Source organism: Gymnoscopelus microlampas, assembly GCF_963454915.1.
Source record: "Gymnoscopelus microlampas genome assembly, chromosome: 19".
Classification (NCBI taxonomy): domain Eukaryota; kingdom Metazoa; phylum Chordata; class Actinopteri; order Myctophiformes; family Myctophidae; genus Gymnoscopelus; species Gymnoscopelus microlampas.
The window spans coordinates 22,399,879-22,419,156 of NC_139956.1; the positions used below are offsets into that span (position 1 = coordinate 22,399,879).

A 19,278-nucleotide genomic window follows, 5' to 3' on the forward strand; every position below is an offset into this window, starting at 1 on the left:
ATTGCCTCCCGTGCACGTCAATGGCTCCTGACTGGCCCGTGGACTGACCCTATACCTTCTTTTATCATAGCCTTGATCGACCCGCGATCGATCAAATCGGCCACGACGGACACTCTACCTCCTGAGCTGCTATGTTGATGCTCTGTTTGGTGTGTTTCATTCAGATAAAGTCGAGAGTGAGAGAGCTACAGAAGGAAAATTGCAAGGGGTACAGGAGAGAGACAATAATACGTGACCACGGATAACTGTACACGCTGTTAGCCTGCGGTGACTAAAAGCTCCCCCGTTAGTAAATTGCCTGTAAAAAGGCTGACCTTGCAGGGATAATTCACAACGCCTTCCTTTTGATGAGACATGTGAGACTTGGATAGAGACATCAGACAGCAGGGAAGACTAGACTCAGGGGCTTCTGGTCAAATGCTAGCTGTGTCTCCCAAGATTAGCATTAAATGCTGCATCAAGTTCTGCTCTCCAGCTGTGATGGGTGGGTAGGGGGTACAACATCTGTGCTGTAAGACATCCCTTTTGAGTATTAAAGACCCACTCCCCCCCAAAATATATATACAGTATGGTTGCTGTCGGGCAGAAACCTCTTATCTCCATATTCTGACTTTTTGTGTTTTTTCGTAAATTAATTCCGTACTTGATCATACAGTGTCACACAAAAGCATCAAAAGTAACAGATCCACAGCTCGAAACGCGGAGTGAAGCAATGCCTTTTGAGCTTATAGATCTGCTACTTTTGCTATTTTTGAATTTGAATCCTGAAAAGTAATTGGACATAATGAGGTTTCCACCCCACGGACACAATTGTTTTTGTTTTGTCATTTTAATGTGTTTTTGAAAGCGTACCTGTGAAAATCCTGGCAATTTCTTGTACTTTATTATGTCCAATATGTCCAATACAGTATGTCCAAAATGTTTTATATGTCCAATATAAAGTTTTACAACAAAAATCTGTTTTTCTCAACTCAATTGAGTTGCAACTAAACGTGTATTTATAAAGCACATTTAAAATGACCAAGGTTAACCAAAGTGCTTTACAGATCAAAACATCAAGAGAGCAAAATAAAATACAGCAATAAACAGAGTATAATACAAAATAAAATAAACAAAAAGAAGCAAAACATTACACACAGCAATAGAGCAAGATCATAGGGTGCCATGGCTCAATGGTAATCAAAGGCCAGAGAAAATAAATAGGTCTTTAAATGTCTATGGGCAGGGAAGCTCTCATTGTGGAGTTTTCAGAGTAGTACTCACTGAAAACAGGTTTGATGCAGGGCACACAACTTAGACGAGGTGCAACATCACACGTCGAATGCCAATCAAAGCCTCAGTAAATAAACTAGCAAGTATGCAGGGCCCATTGTGTGACGTGTAAACAAAACAAGCGCCGTAACCCGACACCTGCATGCAAGAAGAAGTGACTGGCTTGTTGTTTTTCGTCTTGGTGCATTCGGTCTGAATGCTCTTGGACTAGCCAAATTCTGGAGGATCAAACCACATGCATAATTCATGGCTGGGGAATACTAAACAAGGGCAAAGACAGAGCAAAGAAAAAGGTACTGTGAAGATCCTTTATAGGGGTGTTTGTGTGTGTGTGGGGGGGGGGGGGGGGGGGATCAACATGTACACAGTTTTGAACAGAGATGATTTTTCTGAGGATTTGTTTAAACCACAACCTGCAACATGTGGACAGGTGACTTTTCATGGTTGCAGGCGTCAATGGAGTGAACTCGGCTCCAATTGCATTTTGTTGTCTGTCTTAAATCTGAGCACTGAGATGTTGAACATCTGCTATTTTTGAGAATATTAGAAAAATATTGAAAATGTTTTGATTTTCTATTTACATACAGTAAGTCTTCTCTTCCGGGGGTCCCTGGTACAAAACCTTTTCAGATGGGGGGTCTGCAGCCAAATACATATGGGGGGTCCTTGACACTAAACTGTAATTTACTACATTGGTTCTCAAAGTGGGGTCCGGGGATCCCCAGGGGTCCTTGGGGGGTACCAGGGGGTCCCCAGCTAAATTAGTTAATATAGCGTCACAATCATTGCCAGACCCAGAGGGTCGGCCTACATGAGGCTTTGTCCCTATTTCGTCCATACATGGGCATAAATGTCTGTCCATCTTTTGTCCCCCTTTCGTCCATACATGGGCATAGAAGGGACCTTGCATGACGTGACTTCGCATGACACGTCATGCGAAGTCCGGCCATTCAGATTTCAACCACTAGGGGTCTGGCAGTACCAGGTCTCCTGGTTCCCTTGTTGCCAGACCCAGGGGGTCTGGCTTACATGAGGCTTTGTACCTGTTTTCTCCATACATGGGCATGCCCCCTTTGTCCTTCAGCCCCAGCCATAAAGGTCTGTCCCCCTTTCGTCCATACATGGGCATGTTTTGTACATGTTTTCTCCATACATGGGCATGCCCCCTTTGTCCTTAGGCCCCAGCCATAAAAGTCTGTCCCCCTTTCGTCCATACATGGGCATAGACACAGGCTGACACGTCATGTGAAGTCCGGCTTAGCCGTGACGTAGTGCTCTGATCTTAGTACTTATTCCGGGTCTGGCAGAACCAGGTCTCCTGGTCTTGTTTTAACAACTTTAACCATTATTTTATACTTTGGCTATTTTTGTAAAATCCCTGGCACAAAATATATTTGAGATGGGGGTCTGCAGCCAAATACATATCATTTTGGGGGTCCTTGACATGAAAAGGTTTGAAAACCACTGCTGTACTGTACTGTACTGTACTGTACTGTACTGTACTGTACTGTACTGTACTGCGGGTCCACTCACACACACACACACACACACACACACACACACACACACACACACACACACACACACACACACACACACACACACACACACACGTGTGCCTTATCATCAGTGTGAAATACGTTCGTCCTCTAGGAGAGGGTCGATAAGACACAGACTCTTGAGGATTACCTGTGATGGTTGGCCAATCGCAGCTCGTATAAGCCGCTCTAACGTCGTCACGCTCGACCGCGTCCGCGCGTTAGCGTGTCCAATCAAAGCCTAATCCAGGGTCCCCTCCCCACCCCTCCCACCCCCCCCACCCTAATACCTATTGACTTCTCACAGAGGTCTTACATGAAATCAATTGTCCAGCTGACTGCGCAGGAGGCTCAATGGTTAAACTGCTATGGGCTGGTCCTGTGTGAGCTTAGATACCGTCTCTGTCAGGTGGAAACCTCATATGTCCAATACTGTTACTTTTCAGGATTCAAATTCGAAAATGTCGAAAGTAGCAGACCCGCTGGCTCGAAACGACGTGGCACGAAGCGGCACGTTTCGAGCTTGCGGATCTGCTACTTTTGTTGCGTTTGTGTGACGCTGTAGTGTGATGAAGTAGGGCGGAAAAAATGTCTGAAAAGTTTAAGTAAATATGGAGATAAGAGGTTTTTGCCCGACAGCGACGATATACAAGGGTCTGAATGATGTCTTATAGGTGTCAAAGGGGAAATGAGATTATGGAAGTGTGTGTGTGTGTGTGTGTGTGTGTGTGTGTGTGTGTGTGTGTGTGTGTGTGTGTGTGTGTGTGTGTGTGTGTGTGTGTGTGTGTGTGTGTGTGTGTGTGTGTGTGTGTGTGTGTGTGTGTGTGTGTGTGTGTACGTGCGTGTGTGTTATCTTGTGTTCCGTGGCCAGGTGTGAGGAGTAACAGAACACATGTTATGTATTTAACCACCTGAACCTCAGCAGCATGTCTATATTCTGTGGGGAACGTTCGCCAAAAATAGCAGATCTTAAGGCTAATCTGTTTTGGGCGGGTTTTTTTTGGCGAAGACATTTGGTGTAGATGGAAAAGGTACAGTTGTAAGTTGTAACTCAGGTCCATTTTACTAAGAATAGAGGGTTTAACCACTTAAACCCCATATGGTTGAGTCCCTCAGGGCTCTATACTAGAGTACTTTCTGTTTTCTGTTTTTGCAGAAAATAGCAGATTGACAAGCTCACAACTAGTCGCAGTATGACGCGTTGTGAGCTTGTCAATCTGCTATTTTCTGCGAAAGCTTTCCCCACAATATTGATGCTGGCGTTAAAGTGGTTAAGTGGTTAAAATACAAAGTAACTGCGTAACGGCATTGCATTAAAATGACCATTTGAATAGAGGACATTCAGTTTATGGTTACTTTTTTTTTTAAACTATTGTTTTTTCCTTATTATTGATGGGATCGAAGGGGCCGTGCTCACTGCTGTGGGAGATTGCATTCATCATTTGTCAGTGTAATGTAGGGTGATACCCAGGAATGATTTGTGGTGGAAATATTCACTATCAGCCTGCATGTCAAAAGAGAAGAATGTATTGTAGGTTACTGTAGCAAGCTTTCCCTATAAGTAAATAAATGATGTCCATGCACGTGTCACATCTGCACTAAATACACTTGAATGTAAAATTTACATTTAAAAGTAAAAACAAAACATTAATAATAAAAGTAAAGAAAAGGCTGCACACTCGTAGCAACGATGTAGGATTTATGTAAATGAAAGCCAATGTTTTGACCTGGAAAGGTCTTCTTCTGGGAATGAAATGAAAGTAAAAACAAAACAAAACAAAAGATTTTGTTACAGTAAATGTCAGATAGGCCTATCTCACATTCATTTAAAACCAATCTGAGAACCCATTCGGTTAAAAAAAAAAACTCTGGGGGCACCACCTCCTTTTTTGTGTAGAGACAGAAACTCGGTTTGGCTCCTCCCCTTTCTTAGTCCACTTCCTCCCGGGTGCTTCTGTGTGTATTCCTACTAACAACAACACTACATGTTTAAGGCAGTGGTGCTGCTGAGAGATTCATTTAAAACAAAATCTTCTAAAATAAATCTGAAGTATTTAGATCATGTACCTTGATTAATCTAATCTAACTAATAATGTTACTGATTACATTTTGGAGCATGCATTCAGTTATCTGTAGTGGAATACATATCAGGAAGTAATTGTTCCATCACTGACTTTGTCTCAGTAATCTATAGTAGGATAAATATTAAAAAGTAATCCTTTCATCAGTGACTTTACAGTACGTGATAATGTGTCAGTAATCTGTAGTGGGATTACACAATGAAAGTAATCCTCTCATGAGTGACTTTATGTGTCAGTAATCTGTAGTGGGAATGGGATGCATAATAAAAGTAATCCTCCCATCACTTTCCAGCAAGGTCCAGAGACCCTCAGGGTTCCTTGAGGGGGTTCTAAATGGACCCTTACAGGTCTGTAACTCTGACGGCGTACAAATGGAACCAAATGGACCCTTACGGGTCCATTTCCATTTGTACGCTCTCAGAGTTATGGGGGTCCTAGTAATTAAAAGGTTTGAGAACCACTGTTAATCTTTACTCTCTCTCTTGTCTGTTTCTCTGTTCTATTTTAGCCCCCCCCCTCCCTCTCTCTCTCTCTTTCTCTCCCTCCATCCTGCCTCTCCATCCCTCCACCTCCTCACTCTCTCCCACCCTCCTCCTCCCTCTGTGGGAGTGAGTGATGAGAGCTGAGACCAGCCCATCCGTCACTCCTGGTCAGTGTGTGTGTGTGTGTGTGTGTGTGTGTGTGTGTGTGTGTGTGTGTGTGTGTGTGTGTGTGTGTGTGTGTGTGTGTGTGTGTGTGTGTGTGTGTGTGTGTGTGTGTGTGTGTGTGTCAACTGGCACCGGGTGGCCTCCCACTGATGTACGAGGGATCAGTCATGTCTGTCTGTCACAACTATAGACACGCATGAGTGACTGCACACTCACACACAAACACACACACTCGCACACACACACACACACACACGCACGCAGGCAGGCACGCACTCATACACACAAACACACAGGCTCCTGTCTCCTCTAAATATCTTCTCATTTGGTGTTGTTGTAGTGCACTGTCACAACCTGACGGGTCCTTTGTCTAAAAAAGCCTCATTTATACTTACAGTTGCACGCTGGTGTTCTGCACAGAACATAGGAGATCTACAAGCTCACGACGCGTTGCAGCGCGTAACGGGTTATGAGCTTGTAGATCTGCTTTGTTCGGTTGCAGTGCGAGGCTGTACACATCAGGCTTTAAACAGTCAAGCATAGGCGGGCCGTCATTGATCCTGACTCAATTTGACATGCAACGTGCATCTGTGTGTCTGCCTGCGTCTCTCTGTTCTGATCTCCACATTTCTTCTTGTCCTTCCTTACATTTCTTACTCTCTCGTTTTTCACAGCTCACCCTTCCATTTTCCTATTCTCTCCCTCTCCCTCTCCCTCTCCTCTCTCTCTCTCTCTCTCTCTCTCTCTCTCTCTCTCTCTCTCTCTCTCTCTCTCTCTCTCCCTCTCTTCCCCTCTGTGTCTCTCATCCCTCTTCTCTTCATAAGTTATGTAATGCAGCATGACAGGACATTTCAGCCAAATTTGCCTGAAATGCAGAAGATGGATTTTGGGTACAAAACAGGAGGGGTGTGGGGGGGGGGGTGTAAAGAATAAAATCCCTGCATGGATTTATGCCTTTTTTCTCTTTCTTTTTCTCTTATCCCTCTAAAAGAGGGCCTTTTGGGAGAGCAGAGTATTATATGAGCCACTCTACAGTTCCAGTTAAGAGTGACATGAGTGTTGTTGCCCCTGCATATGTGTTTTGAGCAGCCCCTGCTGGCCACAGGCAGATTTGCATCTCAACGTTGAGGATCGTTGCCATGGATGGAAAGAGCAGTGGTTCTCAAAGTGAGATCCGGGGACCCCCAGGGGTCCTTGGAGGGGTTCCAGGGGGTCCCCAGCAAAAATGTGTTAATACAGCATCCCAATAGTTTAATCCATTTACATGTTGGCTATTCAAAAATAGCTAGTTAGGAAGATTTTTGAACTAATCTTCTCTTCTGGGGGTCCCTGGCACAAAACCTCTTCAGTTGGAGGTCCGCAGCCAAACACATATCAAATAGGGGGTCCTTGGCATGAAAAAGTTTGAGAAGCACTGGGAAAGAGATACCAGAATTGTCCTCAACTCAATTACAAGTACTGTTACTCGATTTAAATGTCTTGAAATCTTGAAAGAACTACTGGTTTAGAAGGCATTTGTAGAATCGGCCTCAGGTCTTAATGGGTTAAGTGGGTAAGAGAATGACCCCCCCCAAAGGCCACTGCAGCATCCTGACTATAACCATTTCAATATGAATACATCCAACCAGCCAGTCCCTCTCCAGTTCAATATGAATACATCCAACCAGCCAGTCCCTCTCCAGTTCAATATGAATACATCCAACCAGCCAGTCCCTCTCCAGTTCAATATGAATACATCCAACCAGCCAGTCCCTCTCCAGTTCAGAGCTGCTCTCCAAAGTGCTGAGCATCTTCTCTTTATGACAAATCTGTCTCATAGAAAATGGGTTCAAAACTGAAATAGAATCTCCTCACGATTGTGTCACAACAGCATAACTGTAGGCTACTCTGTAATTTGGTGACTTCCCAAAAGTAGTTCAGTATAATACTGATCTACTTTAGTTGAATGTACACCTTCTGATTTTAGAATGTTCTTTAAAAAAAAGTACAATTATGTGGCAGCTATACAAAGTAACAAGAGTATAGGGGCGGCAGTGGCTAAGGATGTAGCTTGGTAATATCAGAAGGTCCTCGGTTCGATCCCCAGCTCCCCATGGGTTAGTGTCCAAGTGTCCTTGAGCAAGGCTGTGGACCCCTAACTGCTCCACAGCGAGCAGGTTGGTACCTTTCATCATTTCCTCCGCCATCGATGTGTGAATGTGTGTGAATGCGATTCACATTGTTAAGCGCTTTGTATGAAGGTGCTATGTAAATGCACCATTTAAAATGTTTGCCCTTTACTTCACTTTCCCCGGATTATTGCTACCTCTTCAAGTGCATTCATTGATGTATAATTGTGCTGAGATGACAGGCTGTTAAAGGTTCTCTTTTGGTGTGTCTTTAGTTTGATGTGTGACGGCTCTTTTCAAGGTGGACTATACTTACTCACTAATCCTTCTCTTTGACCCGGAGGTGGTGAAGAGAAATTGTCGATGCATCTACTAATCTCTGGTGCAAAATCACTTTGGCAAGCATGAAAATCAGGACAGAGCCCTGCAGTGTCTAGAACAGATCAGTACCTGTGTGGACAGGTGTGCTGGGCTCAGTTGTGCTCATTTTGTGTTTTATTCAAGGAGGATTTGTTTTCCAGTTCAGAGTTAAAACTACAGCAGATTAAATAAATACAGGGCACATAAGTGTACACGTTTAAGTCTGAAGCGCTGTAGCCCACACATATGTTCACAATTAATTACTTGAGTAATTTTAAAAGCCAGTACTCTATTAATTCAAGTATAAATTTGACAGAGCAACTTTCACTTGAAGTTGAGTAGTGACCAGGAGTATCTATACTTGGAGTCAAGTACTGAGGTAAGTAGGCTACTCTACTCCACCACTGGACACTTCTGAAGCGTATGCATGCTTTGATCCCCAGGCACCCCAGGAAGAGTAGCTGCTGCAGCTGTAACAGTACAGTAAGCTAATGGGATCTAATAAATAAATAAAATATTCAATGACGGGACACGTTAACCTCCTGGCCTTGAGATAAAGTCCATCTGGTTTTGAAAATGCTTCAGAGGAACAGCTTAAGACAGTGGTTCTCTCACACCTTTTAATTTCAAATACCCCCATAACTCTGACATCGTACAAATGGAACCAAATGGACCCATAAGGGTCCATTTGGTTGTATTTGTACACTCTCAGAGTTACAGACCTGTAAAGGGTCTATTTGGAACCCCCTCAAGGAACCCTGGGGGTCCCTGAACTCAACTTTTAGAACCCACTGGCCTAGGGCAAATCTAATATATGATGACCATCAGACTTGTTTGTGTTGAAGAAGGTTAGATATCGGACAAATCGCGGTCCCCTCCTGCATTGGTCCCTGCTGATGTAACTGATTATATTGTGAGAATTATGCCTAATTCAATGTTAATTTCTAGGCGCTGACTCAACATCAATCAGCATTTGTTAACAGACTTTAATGAGCTGCGGTAACCTCATGGGCGCCATAGCTGATGTGGCAGTGTGTGTGTGTGCGTGTGTACACACGTGCGCATCCATGCATATAAAGTACTGATCTTTCTTGAGCAGTGTGTGTGTGTGTGTGTGTGTGTGTGTGTGTGTGTGTGTGTGTGTGTGTGTGTGTGTGTGTGTGTGTGTGTGTGTGTGTGTGTGTGTGTGTGTGTGTGTGTGTGTGTGTGTGTGTGTGTGTCTGAGATGGTGAAAACCGCATTCGAGCACCGATGTCTGTCCGGAGGAAAAAAACACGTATGCTGATGACACCATCAGAAACATAATCGTTGCTGTCAGGCAGAAACCTCATATCTGCATAATTCAAGTTTTTATGTGTTTTTCTCCATAAATGAATGCCCTACTTCATCACACAAGAGTGTCGCACAGAAGTACTGAAAATAGCAAATCTACAAGCTCCACATCGCGACACGTTGAGAGCTTGTAGATCGGCTATTTTCAATATTTGAAGTGTGTATCATGTAGACCAGTGTATCATGAAGACCATTGGTTCTCAAAATTGTTCATGTCAAGGACCCCCAAATCAATGTGTTTGGCCACGGACCCACATCTGAAAATATTTTGTGCCACGGATCCACATACAAGATGTGTGCTGTTAAAATGTTTCGTTTTTTTGTTGTGAGCTTGTAGATCGGCTATTGTCAATTAGCCGATGTATACGGTTAAAGTGGTTCAACCGATTTTAATGCTATATTAAAGAGGTGGTGCCATGGTTTTGCACTTTTTCTTTTTGGCATGTGTCTATGAGGTTGATAGAACTTCATTAAGCCCCCTGGTGGTGTTTTTATTGTGTTTTATGTCTTCTCTGACTATTTTGAGTTTCTACCTGGAGGCTGAAACCTTGAGGGTCAAACGTGCCAATAGAAAAACAGCCCTTTAGTGACATAGTAAAAAATATACCCTCCCCCTCATTATCATAACACAACAGGTGTGGGCATGAGGAGGAGGAGGGACTAGGACAGGTGGGTGGTGCTAAGGTGGGGGAGGAGGTGCTAAGGTGAGAACCAGGTATACTTAATTAACTGGAGGCGTGTCCACATAAAAACATAATTTTAACAATATCTGTACACTTTTTTGAAAACATCTTCCTCCTAGTATTACCATAATACCTGATGATCATGTTTTAGGGGGGTAAAAAATCACTGAAAATCACGGCACCCCGTCTTTAACTTTTGTTGGGAACTAATGGTGTATATAGATAGATAGATAGATAGATAGATAGATAGATAGATAGATAGATAGATAGATAGATTAGATAGATAAATACAGAGTAAGGAAAGTACTGGCAAGAAAAACAATAAGAAGCACCATCAATACAGAACAACATTATACAACAGTATGCAATAGTATACACCTATACAACAATCCTATTGATATATCTGCACAACAAACAAGCTAAGAAACAATTTATTGCAGTTGTGCTAAGCTGCGTGGTAATACATCAGTGGGACAGAATAGCTGGGATCTGCTTCGATGTAGCTCATTAACATGAACCCATTTTAAAGCATTGATATTCTTGTTTGATTCCCCCCTGTTTGTTGCAGTAATGAGATACACAGTCTAAATGCCTATTCCTATTACCTTCATCTTTTTACAGTACAATTCTCGAGCAGTTCCCTTTGTACAGTACTGTATGTGCAGATATGCTGGGTCAATAAAAGTGATTGTGAATGTTGATCCTGATTATCGATTGCGATCTAAGAGGAAACAGTAAAGCTCACAAACAGCTGCGTAGCCCTGCTGAGAGTCGTCAAAGTGCAACGTCAGCATCTGCCATTCCGAGGATATCTTTGATCCCTGATGGGTGATAAATGCTTATAGTACACAGTGAGCTTATACTGTAGATTGGCTATTTTAGCAACTTTTGTTTTACATTTTGGAAATTCTTGGAAGTTTGTTTGAAAAGTTTGGAAAATGTGGGAGAATTGGGGAATTTTCTTTCCTTCTTTTTTCAAGTCAAGTCTTTGGAAATATTGGGAATTTCTTTTACCTATAATAATGACATGTCTAACATACATATCGTTGATGTCAGGCGGAAACCTTGTACCTCCATACTTATTATGTTTTATTGTAAATTAATGTCCTACTTCATCATACAATAGTGTCATATCTACAAGCTCACAAGAGCTTGTAGATCGTTCATAGACACACCATTTCGTCTCTGTCGGGTGGAAACCTCATAGGACCAAAACTGTTGCTTTTCAGGATTCAAATTAAAACATAGGAAAAAAATCTAATCTGCAAGCTCAAAATGTGTCACTCCGTGTCGCTTTTTGAGCTTGCAGATCTGCTATTTTGGATACTTTTGAGTGACGCTGTAGTATGATCAAGTAGGGCATTCATTTACGAAAAAGAACACAAAAAGTAAAAATGGCGATAAGATGTTTCTGCCCGACAGCAACGATTTGTTTTACCAAGAGAGGACACAATGACTTCTGTTTAAGTGGCTCAGAAGAAAAGTCCCCTTTACCACTAGGGACAGAGAGTGACTACTATACAACCCATCTTTGCATACAGCATGACAAAGCACTTCCTAGAATGCTTGTTTGGCAATTGAGATGTCTGGAGAACTTCAATCAGCTGTTGCCTCTCTCTCTCTCTCTCTCTCTCTCTCTCTCTCTCTCTCTCTCTCTCTCACATCTTTCATTTCTTGTCTCTGTTGGCTTTTGATTCGTTAAAGTTCCTTGGAGACCCAGCCTGTTGAATCTGTTGTTAATGGCTCATGGCCACAGGTGGCTTCCTTCGCACGCACGCACGCACGCACACACACACACACACACACACACACACACACACACACACACACACACACACACACACACACACACACACACACACACACACACACACACACACACACACACACACACACACACAGATCCCAGTGGTCTCTCAGGATGATAACCGCTCAGTAAATGAGAGGAGCAATTGGGGACCCATGCTTTGCTCAAGGTTGGCGTCCCCTGTGGTCCGGACATGATAGAGTCTCAACTCAATAGACACACACACACGTCACACACACGTCACACACACACACACACACACACACACACACACACACACACACACACACACACACACACACACACACACACACACACACACACACACACACACACACACACACACACACACATTTACTGTACACCCTCCCACCACCATCCACCCCTACCCATTATTCAAACAGAAGATTCAATTTAATCCACTTAATTACACAATTAATGAACTTGAGCGGTGATAGGGGTGGGGTGGGCTCTGGGGCCGGGACGCAAGTGTGGTCTCTGTCTGGCGTTAGCTCCAGCAGGAGATAGAATCCCATACAATTATCCTGTATGCACTTGGCTGGTGATCAGATGGGACTTCTATAGCGCAGTGCAAACACATCTAATGCCTAATTTATGCTCCGTCGGATGACGCTGTTGCACGCAGAAAATAGCCAATTTACAAGGTCATACGCCGAAGTATAAATCATTCTTAATGATAGCGATTGCGATTATGGCTTGTGGGGGACTATAGACTATAGACCTCTGTGCTGTTAGAGCTAAGGTAATGGGCGGGCGAGGGAATGAATGGCTGCCTAAGTGAATGGATGTGTAATTAAAGCATAGGGCACAGAATGAATGTAATTAGCTTATGTATGTGGGGTGTAATGGCTATAGGCAGACGTTAGGAGGGCTGCAATCCTGTTGAGGGAGAGAGGAGAGGAAAGGAAGGCAGGGGAAATGAGGAGAAGGATCTAAGGAAAGGATGCTGCAAAGAGGGGCAGAGAGAAAAAGAGAGTGAGACGGGGGGAGAGAGAGAGAGAGAGAGAGAGAGAGAGAGAGAGAGAGTAAAGTCCTTATTCAGGTCTTTTCTGCTCACCAGTCACATCAAGGCTCCAAATCAATCCTGCAAATTGGTTTGTTCCCCCTACAAGGTTACTAAAATGACGGAGGGATGGAGAGAGAGAGCGGAGAGATGAAGAGAGGGAGAAGGAGGAGGAGAAGGAGGGGATACGAGACGAGAGAGATAACAAGGGGGGTGCACATCCAATGTTGACATATTGTCAGATGCACAGCAGCTCTATTTGTTTGAGCGTGCGCGTGCGGGTGTTTGTGTGTGTGTGTGTTTGTGTGTGTGTGTGTGTGTGTGTGTGTGTGTGTGTGTGTGTGTGTGTGTGTGTGTGTGTGTGTGTCGGTGTGTGTGTGTGTGTGTGTGTGTGTGTGTGTGTGTGTGTGTGTGTGTGTGTGTGTGAAGCAGGGTGAAGGCCAACAATGAGGCTGTTAAACTGTGAAGGGGTGAAGGATTCGGTTGATTGTAGTTGAAGTGAACCATCTGAATTATGGCATCCCAGCTCACACACTACTCTGTCCAGGTGGTAAATAGGTGTGTGTGCGTGCATGTGTATGTGCACGCTCGCGTGCGACCATGCCCATGCGCGACCATGCCCGTGCCCGAGCGTTATCATTTGTGCGTATCAGTGAGCAAGTCTGTGTGTGGGAGAGTTTGTGTTCGTGTGCATGCTACTGTTGCTACCACTGTGTGTGTGTGTGTGTGTGTGTGTGTGTGTGTGTGTTTGTGTGTGTGTGTGTGTGTGTGTGTGTGTGTGTGCGTGTGCGTGCGCGTGCGCGTGCGCGTGCGCGTGTGTGTGCTAGCATGTTTGTGTACAGATGCTCCTGTAACCCTGTCACCATGAAATGTGGAGCCCATTTCCTTCTATTCCCAGCTGAGACGGTGGAATTGGAGAATAGATATATAAATAATAATAAAAACGAATACAAAATGGCCATCGCAACGATTCTGTTATTCTTCCCCTGCTGACCCAGTCCTGGTATGTCTGTGTGTGTGTCTGTCCATGAGCAAACGCACGCATGCATGCAAACTAACCAAATAACAACAACTAGAATTGTCGAAGCTCAGTGTCCGCTCTGAGATTGGGAGGTCGGGGTTCGGTTCCCAAGCCGGGTCATCCCAATAACGATAAAAATGGAGCCCAATGCCTTCCAACTTGGCACTTAGCATCAAGGTTGGATTGGGGGTAAGTCCCTGCGACATACTAGTGTCATGTTCATGGGGTGTACTTGTACATCATGGCTGGGGGATATACTTGTACATCAAGCCACCTCACACTACAGAAACAGGAGATATAGGCTTCATAGGCTTCATGGCACATGGCTCAGCTTTTGTAACTAAGCTGAGCACATGGCTCAGCTTAGTTACAAAAAATAAACTGTATTTTGTGTTTACAAAACTAACAAAAATTAACAAAAATGATAAAGGAAATGTCCTTAGTATTAGTCTTCGTCCATAACCAATATTCTTCGAAAAATGTAAATTAAAATAACCTTGGTACGTGTTGTGTGTTTGTCTCTCTCTCTGTCTGTCTTCCAGGACAACTTTACGCCGGAGTGTAAGTTCAAGGAGTGTGTGTTTGAGAACTACTACGTGACGTACTCGTCCATCCTGTACCGCCAGACGCAGTCGGGCCGGGCATGGTACATCGGCATCAACCGGGACGGGCAGGTCATGAAGGGCAACCGCGTGAAGAAGACCAAGGGAGCCGCCCACTTCCTGCCCAAACTCATTGAAGGTAAAACTACTGTTTATCAACCAGTGGTCCGCAGACCGCTATTGGTATAGCATAATTGCAGGTGGTCCATGGCAGTATGTAAAAAAAAAAAAAAAAAAAAAACATTCAATGGAAATGGGCGAACATTTGACAAAAATAGTTGATTGTTTTACATCTGTGATGATGTGACCAAGCATCAACGAGCACACTGACAACGACGATGCATCCAAACTCATCATGCACAATCTGAAGGTCACTTTATGCTTTGAGCGACAAGTGGCGAATACGTGTCTCACAATGTCCTGACTTTTTAGCATTCACACTGTTTGAGAGATTTTGTCACCACAAAATGTAAACAAGGAAGTGAATGTAGTCTTCTGCTTCTCCATGGTAACAAAGCTTATTTCACCTTTTCAGCCAGTCCAGAGTATGTGACAATTTATGAAGGCGTCTGCGACCTTTCATTTTTCCAAAGGCAACGCAACACCCTCTGTGAAGGTCCTCTGCGTCACATTTTTGTCACCTTGATGTCACTTTCGTTGTGCGAGGCGCCGTTTGACCCTTGTCGCGCAAAGCATAAATTGTTAGCATTACCGCTCACGTGTTGCCGGCTTTAGTGGAAAAGCACATGGGTGTCACTGACCTCTGTCTGCCCCTCTCCCGCAGTGGCCATGTACAGGGAGCCTTCACTGCATGACGTGGCTGAACAGAGTCCCCCCAGGAAAACACCCAAGACCTCCAGCGAGTCTCCCGCACACCAGAATGGCAAGAAAGACCCTCCATCTAAAACCAAAACAACACCCACGTCCTAGCACTCACAGACTCGGTGGGGTGGGGGGTCGGGTGGGGTTGAATGGGCGGACAGGGGGAACACTGGGCACCAGCATGCTCTGGCAGGCACCTTGATGGCGCCACTAGGGCTAACACAATCGCCGACAGTGACACCAGTCCTGTGAGGACTCACGTACCCACAATGCACCGGTGCAAAAAGCCAGAGGGAGCAGTGTGGGACCGGGCAGAGCCGAGCCTCACTTCGAGCAGACGGTGGCGGCACCGATGAAGTGGCGCCTGCGAGGGAGCAGTGAACAACCATGAATGGAAAACATCTCAAGGTGGGACGGCTGCCCTCGAATTGAACAACGCTCCGGAAGGCTTGGCTCTGTCCGTCCCTGAGGCAGGCCAGTGAGACGTGGCTTTTAACTTTATAGACTTTGTGTCCTGCCCACCCCACCACCGCACCCCCACCCCACACACACACACACAGCAGCCCCCATCCCGACCTCTCCTTATTTAACAACGTCTGCGAGCATCGCGGTCCGGTATATAAGAGCAATAACTTCGCGGATAGGTGAGCAACATCGTATAGCGCGCATCGGCCATTTTGCCCCGTGCGGCGTGTGGAAATCCAGCCAATGCCGGAAGGGAGAAACCCACTTCTTTGCGGAACATGTCTTCCTGGTTTTACCCCAACGGCGTGGCGGTCAAATACGTCCCCGACCCCTGTACGAATGGGACACGTGTCACAGTTACTGGGCCCCCAAAAGGCTTCCATGTTAATGTGATGTTTGTCACAGAGCCCTTTGGTTCCTGCCACCATCTGCTAAGCTTCCATCGTCCAAGTGTCAGCGACTTTTGAGAGGTGGCCTGGATACATCGTCTGCCCACGTGCGCATGCGGTGCGGTGCACGCTCTCTCCCCAACGCTTTCCATTCACCTTTGGTGCGATTTGATTAGTTTTTGACACAGAGTCAATTTTCCAGTCGGCAGCACAAGGAACACACTTTCCCCACACACTTTCCACAAGCGCACGCACGCACGCACACACATACACACACACACACACACACACACACACACACACACACACACACACACACACACACACACACACACACGCACACACACACACACACACACACACACACACACACACACACACATACACACACACACACACACACACACTCATCGTCCTCCGGGTCTCTTAATGGAGTCTGTGACTGATCAGAATCTCTCCACTCCTAAAATGAGAAGCAAAGCACTCTCCAGTACGCCACACACACACACACACACACACACACACACACACACACACACACACGAACACGAACACACACAGTCACTGACACATACACATACACACCAGTACAGTAATGTTTGTGCACGTGTTAACGTTGCATGGTTGCAGAGAGGTGTGTGTCCATGCACACGTGTGTGCTGTATACACTAGTAGCCATTAACACAACACACTCCCATCTCTAAGTGATGCATGAGAGGTAGCGTTTGCAACACACACACACACACACACACACACACACACACACACACACACACACACACACACACACACACACACACACACCCAGGACCCCAATGGAAGAAAGGACATTCCTTTGATATGATATTGGTTCTCTGGTCTACACAATCTGCAGGAAATCAGTGAATTTCATAGAACGAGCTTCCTTTTATTCTATATTTTGAATAAATGTTTATTGAAAGCTGTGATCCGTAACATTGATGCCCTATGCAGGTTTTGAACTCGCTAATACTGGGTGCGTTCGGATATGCGCACTGGGAGCACACTCACGTATTGGTTTGTATTGGACTCAGCGCCTTATATCCGAACGCACCCACTGAAAGCCTGTTTGGGGCAGACGATATATTGCCTTTTGAGCTTCATGCAATACCACCTGTCAACCAGTAGTGGTCCTATACCCGACCTCAGATTATAAATGTCTCAATAGAAGAGCAGGGAGACCAACTACAACCGCCACAGTTGTGTTAGTAATTTTGTATTAACATACTCTACCACACGGATTGATCAAAATAACATTTTATTCAAAGAAAACAGGTTATCGATTGCAGCTTTAACCATGAATAATACATTTTTGTGTGTAAGCAAAGTTTTTAAGCGCCTGCAGATTCCCAGTGTACCCCAATAATACCCCTGTTTTGTAGTGTTTCACCCCCCCCCAGAGCAGACCTCTGTGGATGTTTGAGGCTTGGGTGTGAATCATCTCTGTCGGGTGGAAACCTCTCCTGTTCAAAATTGTTAGATTTCAGGATTTAAATTCAAAACCCGGAAAAGTAGCAGATCTACAAGTGCGTCGAGCCTTTGGATCTGCTATTTTTTATGCTTTTGTGTGACGCTGATCAAGTAGGGCTTTGATTTACAAAAAGAAACACAAAAAGTATAATATGGAGATAAGAGGTTTCTGACCCGACAGCAACGCTTTGCAACATTTACCAGTATTTGGTTCGACCTAGCGCCATTTCTCACTGTCAGTCACACCCTGGTTCACATTCATTCAGTTACACACACATTCACCCCTGGGAGCTGCCCTGTACAACCACGGTCCTCAATTGTTGGCCACCACTAGTCTGGCCCGGTCTTTTTTTTTTACAACATTGGTGTCGTCAATTGTGCAGCCGATGAGTCCCGATTTTCGACCACTTTCAACCTGGTGTCCCTGTTTTGAGAAGATTTACAAACTCAAACTGACGCATTGTGAGCTTGTTTTGCCCTATTCATTTTGAAAAGGGTTTAAGTTCAGTTTATGTGTATTTTATATTCAATTGTATGATTAAGGTTCTTTTCATATATTGAGGTTTAACATATATACTTAATTTTAATTGTTTTGTCTATCAAATCAAGGTTTTTCAAATGGATGTCCAGATTTTGCAGTTGTTGTTTTTGTTGTTGGTTCTACAAAATATAGGTCAAAACATCGGTAATCTGTGAAAATCGGGATTGCATCGGACCCAAAACTGTGGCGTTGGTCGGGCTCTAGTTTATATCTCAGAATAGGCTTTAGAAAGGCCAGATTCTTCACGTTCAAAGACTGTTGATCATTTTGTCTTTGCGACTATAAACGTACACTCATGTGACTGCTGCTACTTTAACACACACACACAATCTCTTCACATCTAACTCAAGTGTTCTCAGAGTCTTTGGTTATTATGCAAAAGAAAGCCAAGCCGTCTACACCCGCCGTTTCAATTATCTTTGTTGTAGAGTATAATAGCGGTGTAAAGGGTTCAATCATATTAAGGCTATCATTTCAGTGATAATAATAAAACAATGATAGCTTTTGTTAAGGGCAACGATAACAAACCAAAGTGATGTGTAATTAAAATAGGTGTGATTAAAAACAAGGTCGGCGTAGAAGTCAAGGGTTGGCTTTCTTCCATGTTTAAAGCAATCGCAGTTTTATGCAGCAACGAGGCAATACTGGAACCTAAAGGAAAGAATAAGGCATTTTAAGTTCTTTCAGTTTCTGGTCCTCTTGTTCCACCAGATTTGTCCCTGTATTATATGTTATTTGATTTGATCTCTCCCTCTTTTTTTTTCAGTCAACAGAAAAAGCAATCATTTTTCATAGCGAAGTTTCTAGGTACAATATGCTGTGCCCGGTAATTGTTTTTGCCTAATGTTTATGTATTGCGGGGAAGGAGGGAGGGAGGGAGGGCTCTTCAAGGGCCAGATTGATGAGCAATGCTCTAGGGAGAGGAGACGAGGAGAGAGAGAGAGAGAGAGAGAGAGAGAGAGAGAGACACATAGACAGAGAGAGAGAGAGAGAGGGTTGAAAAGAGGATGAGAGTGGAATAGAGAGAAGCGGAGGATGAAGGAGGTTTAGGAGTTATGATACTACACCCCCCCCCCCACCCCCCCCAACCAGCCAGCA

The 19,278-nt window shown here is 44.4% G+C and overlaps 1 protein-coding gene across 1 annotated transcript in view; it reads left to right on the forward strand.

Annotated features, from left to right (window-relative positions):
* fgf11a (fibroblast growth factor 11a) overlaps window positions 1–15,405 on the forward strand; it is a gene marked incomplete at both ends in the record, with an annotated part of 123,513 nt that extends 108,108 nt beyond the window's left edge. The window contains 2 exons of the mRNA XM_084042962.1: window positions 14,416–14,614; window positions 15,260–15,405. Of these exons, the coding sequence (XP_083899088.1) occupies window positions 14,416–14,614; window positions 15,260–15,405 (345 nt within the window). The remainder of the gene's footprint in view (window positions 1–14,415; window positions 14,615–15,259) is intronic.
* Between the last annotated feature and the right edge of the window lie 3,873 nt (window positions 15,406–19,278).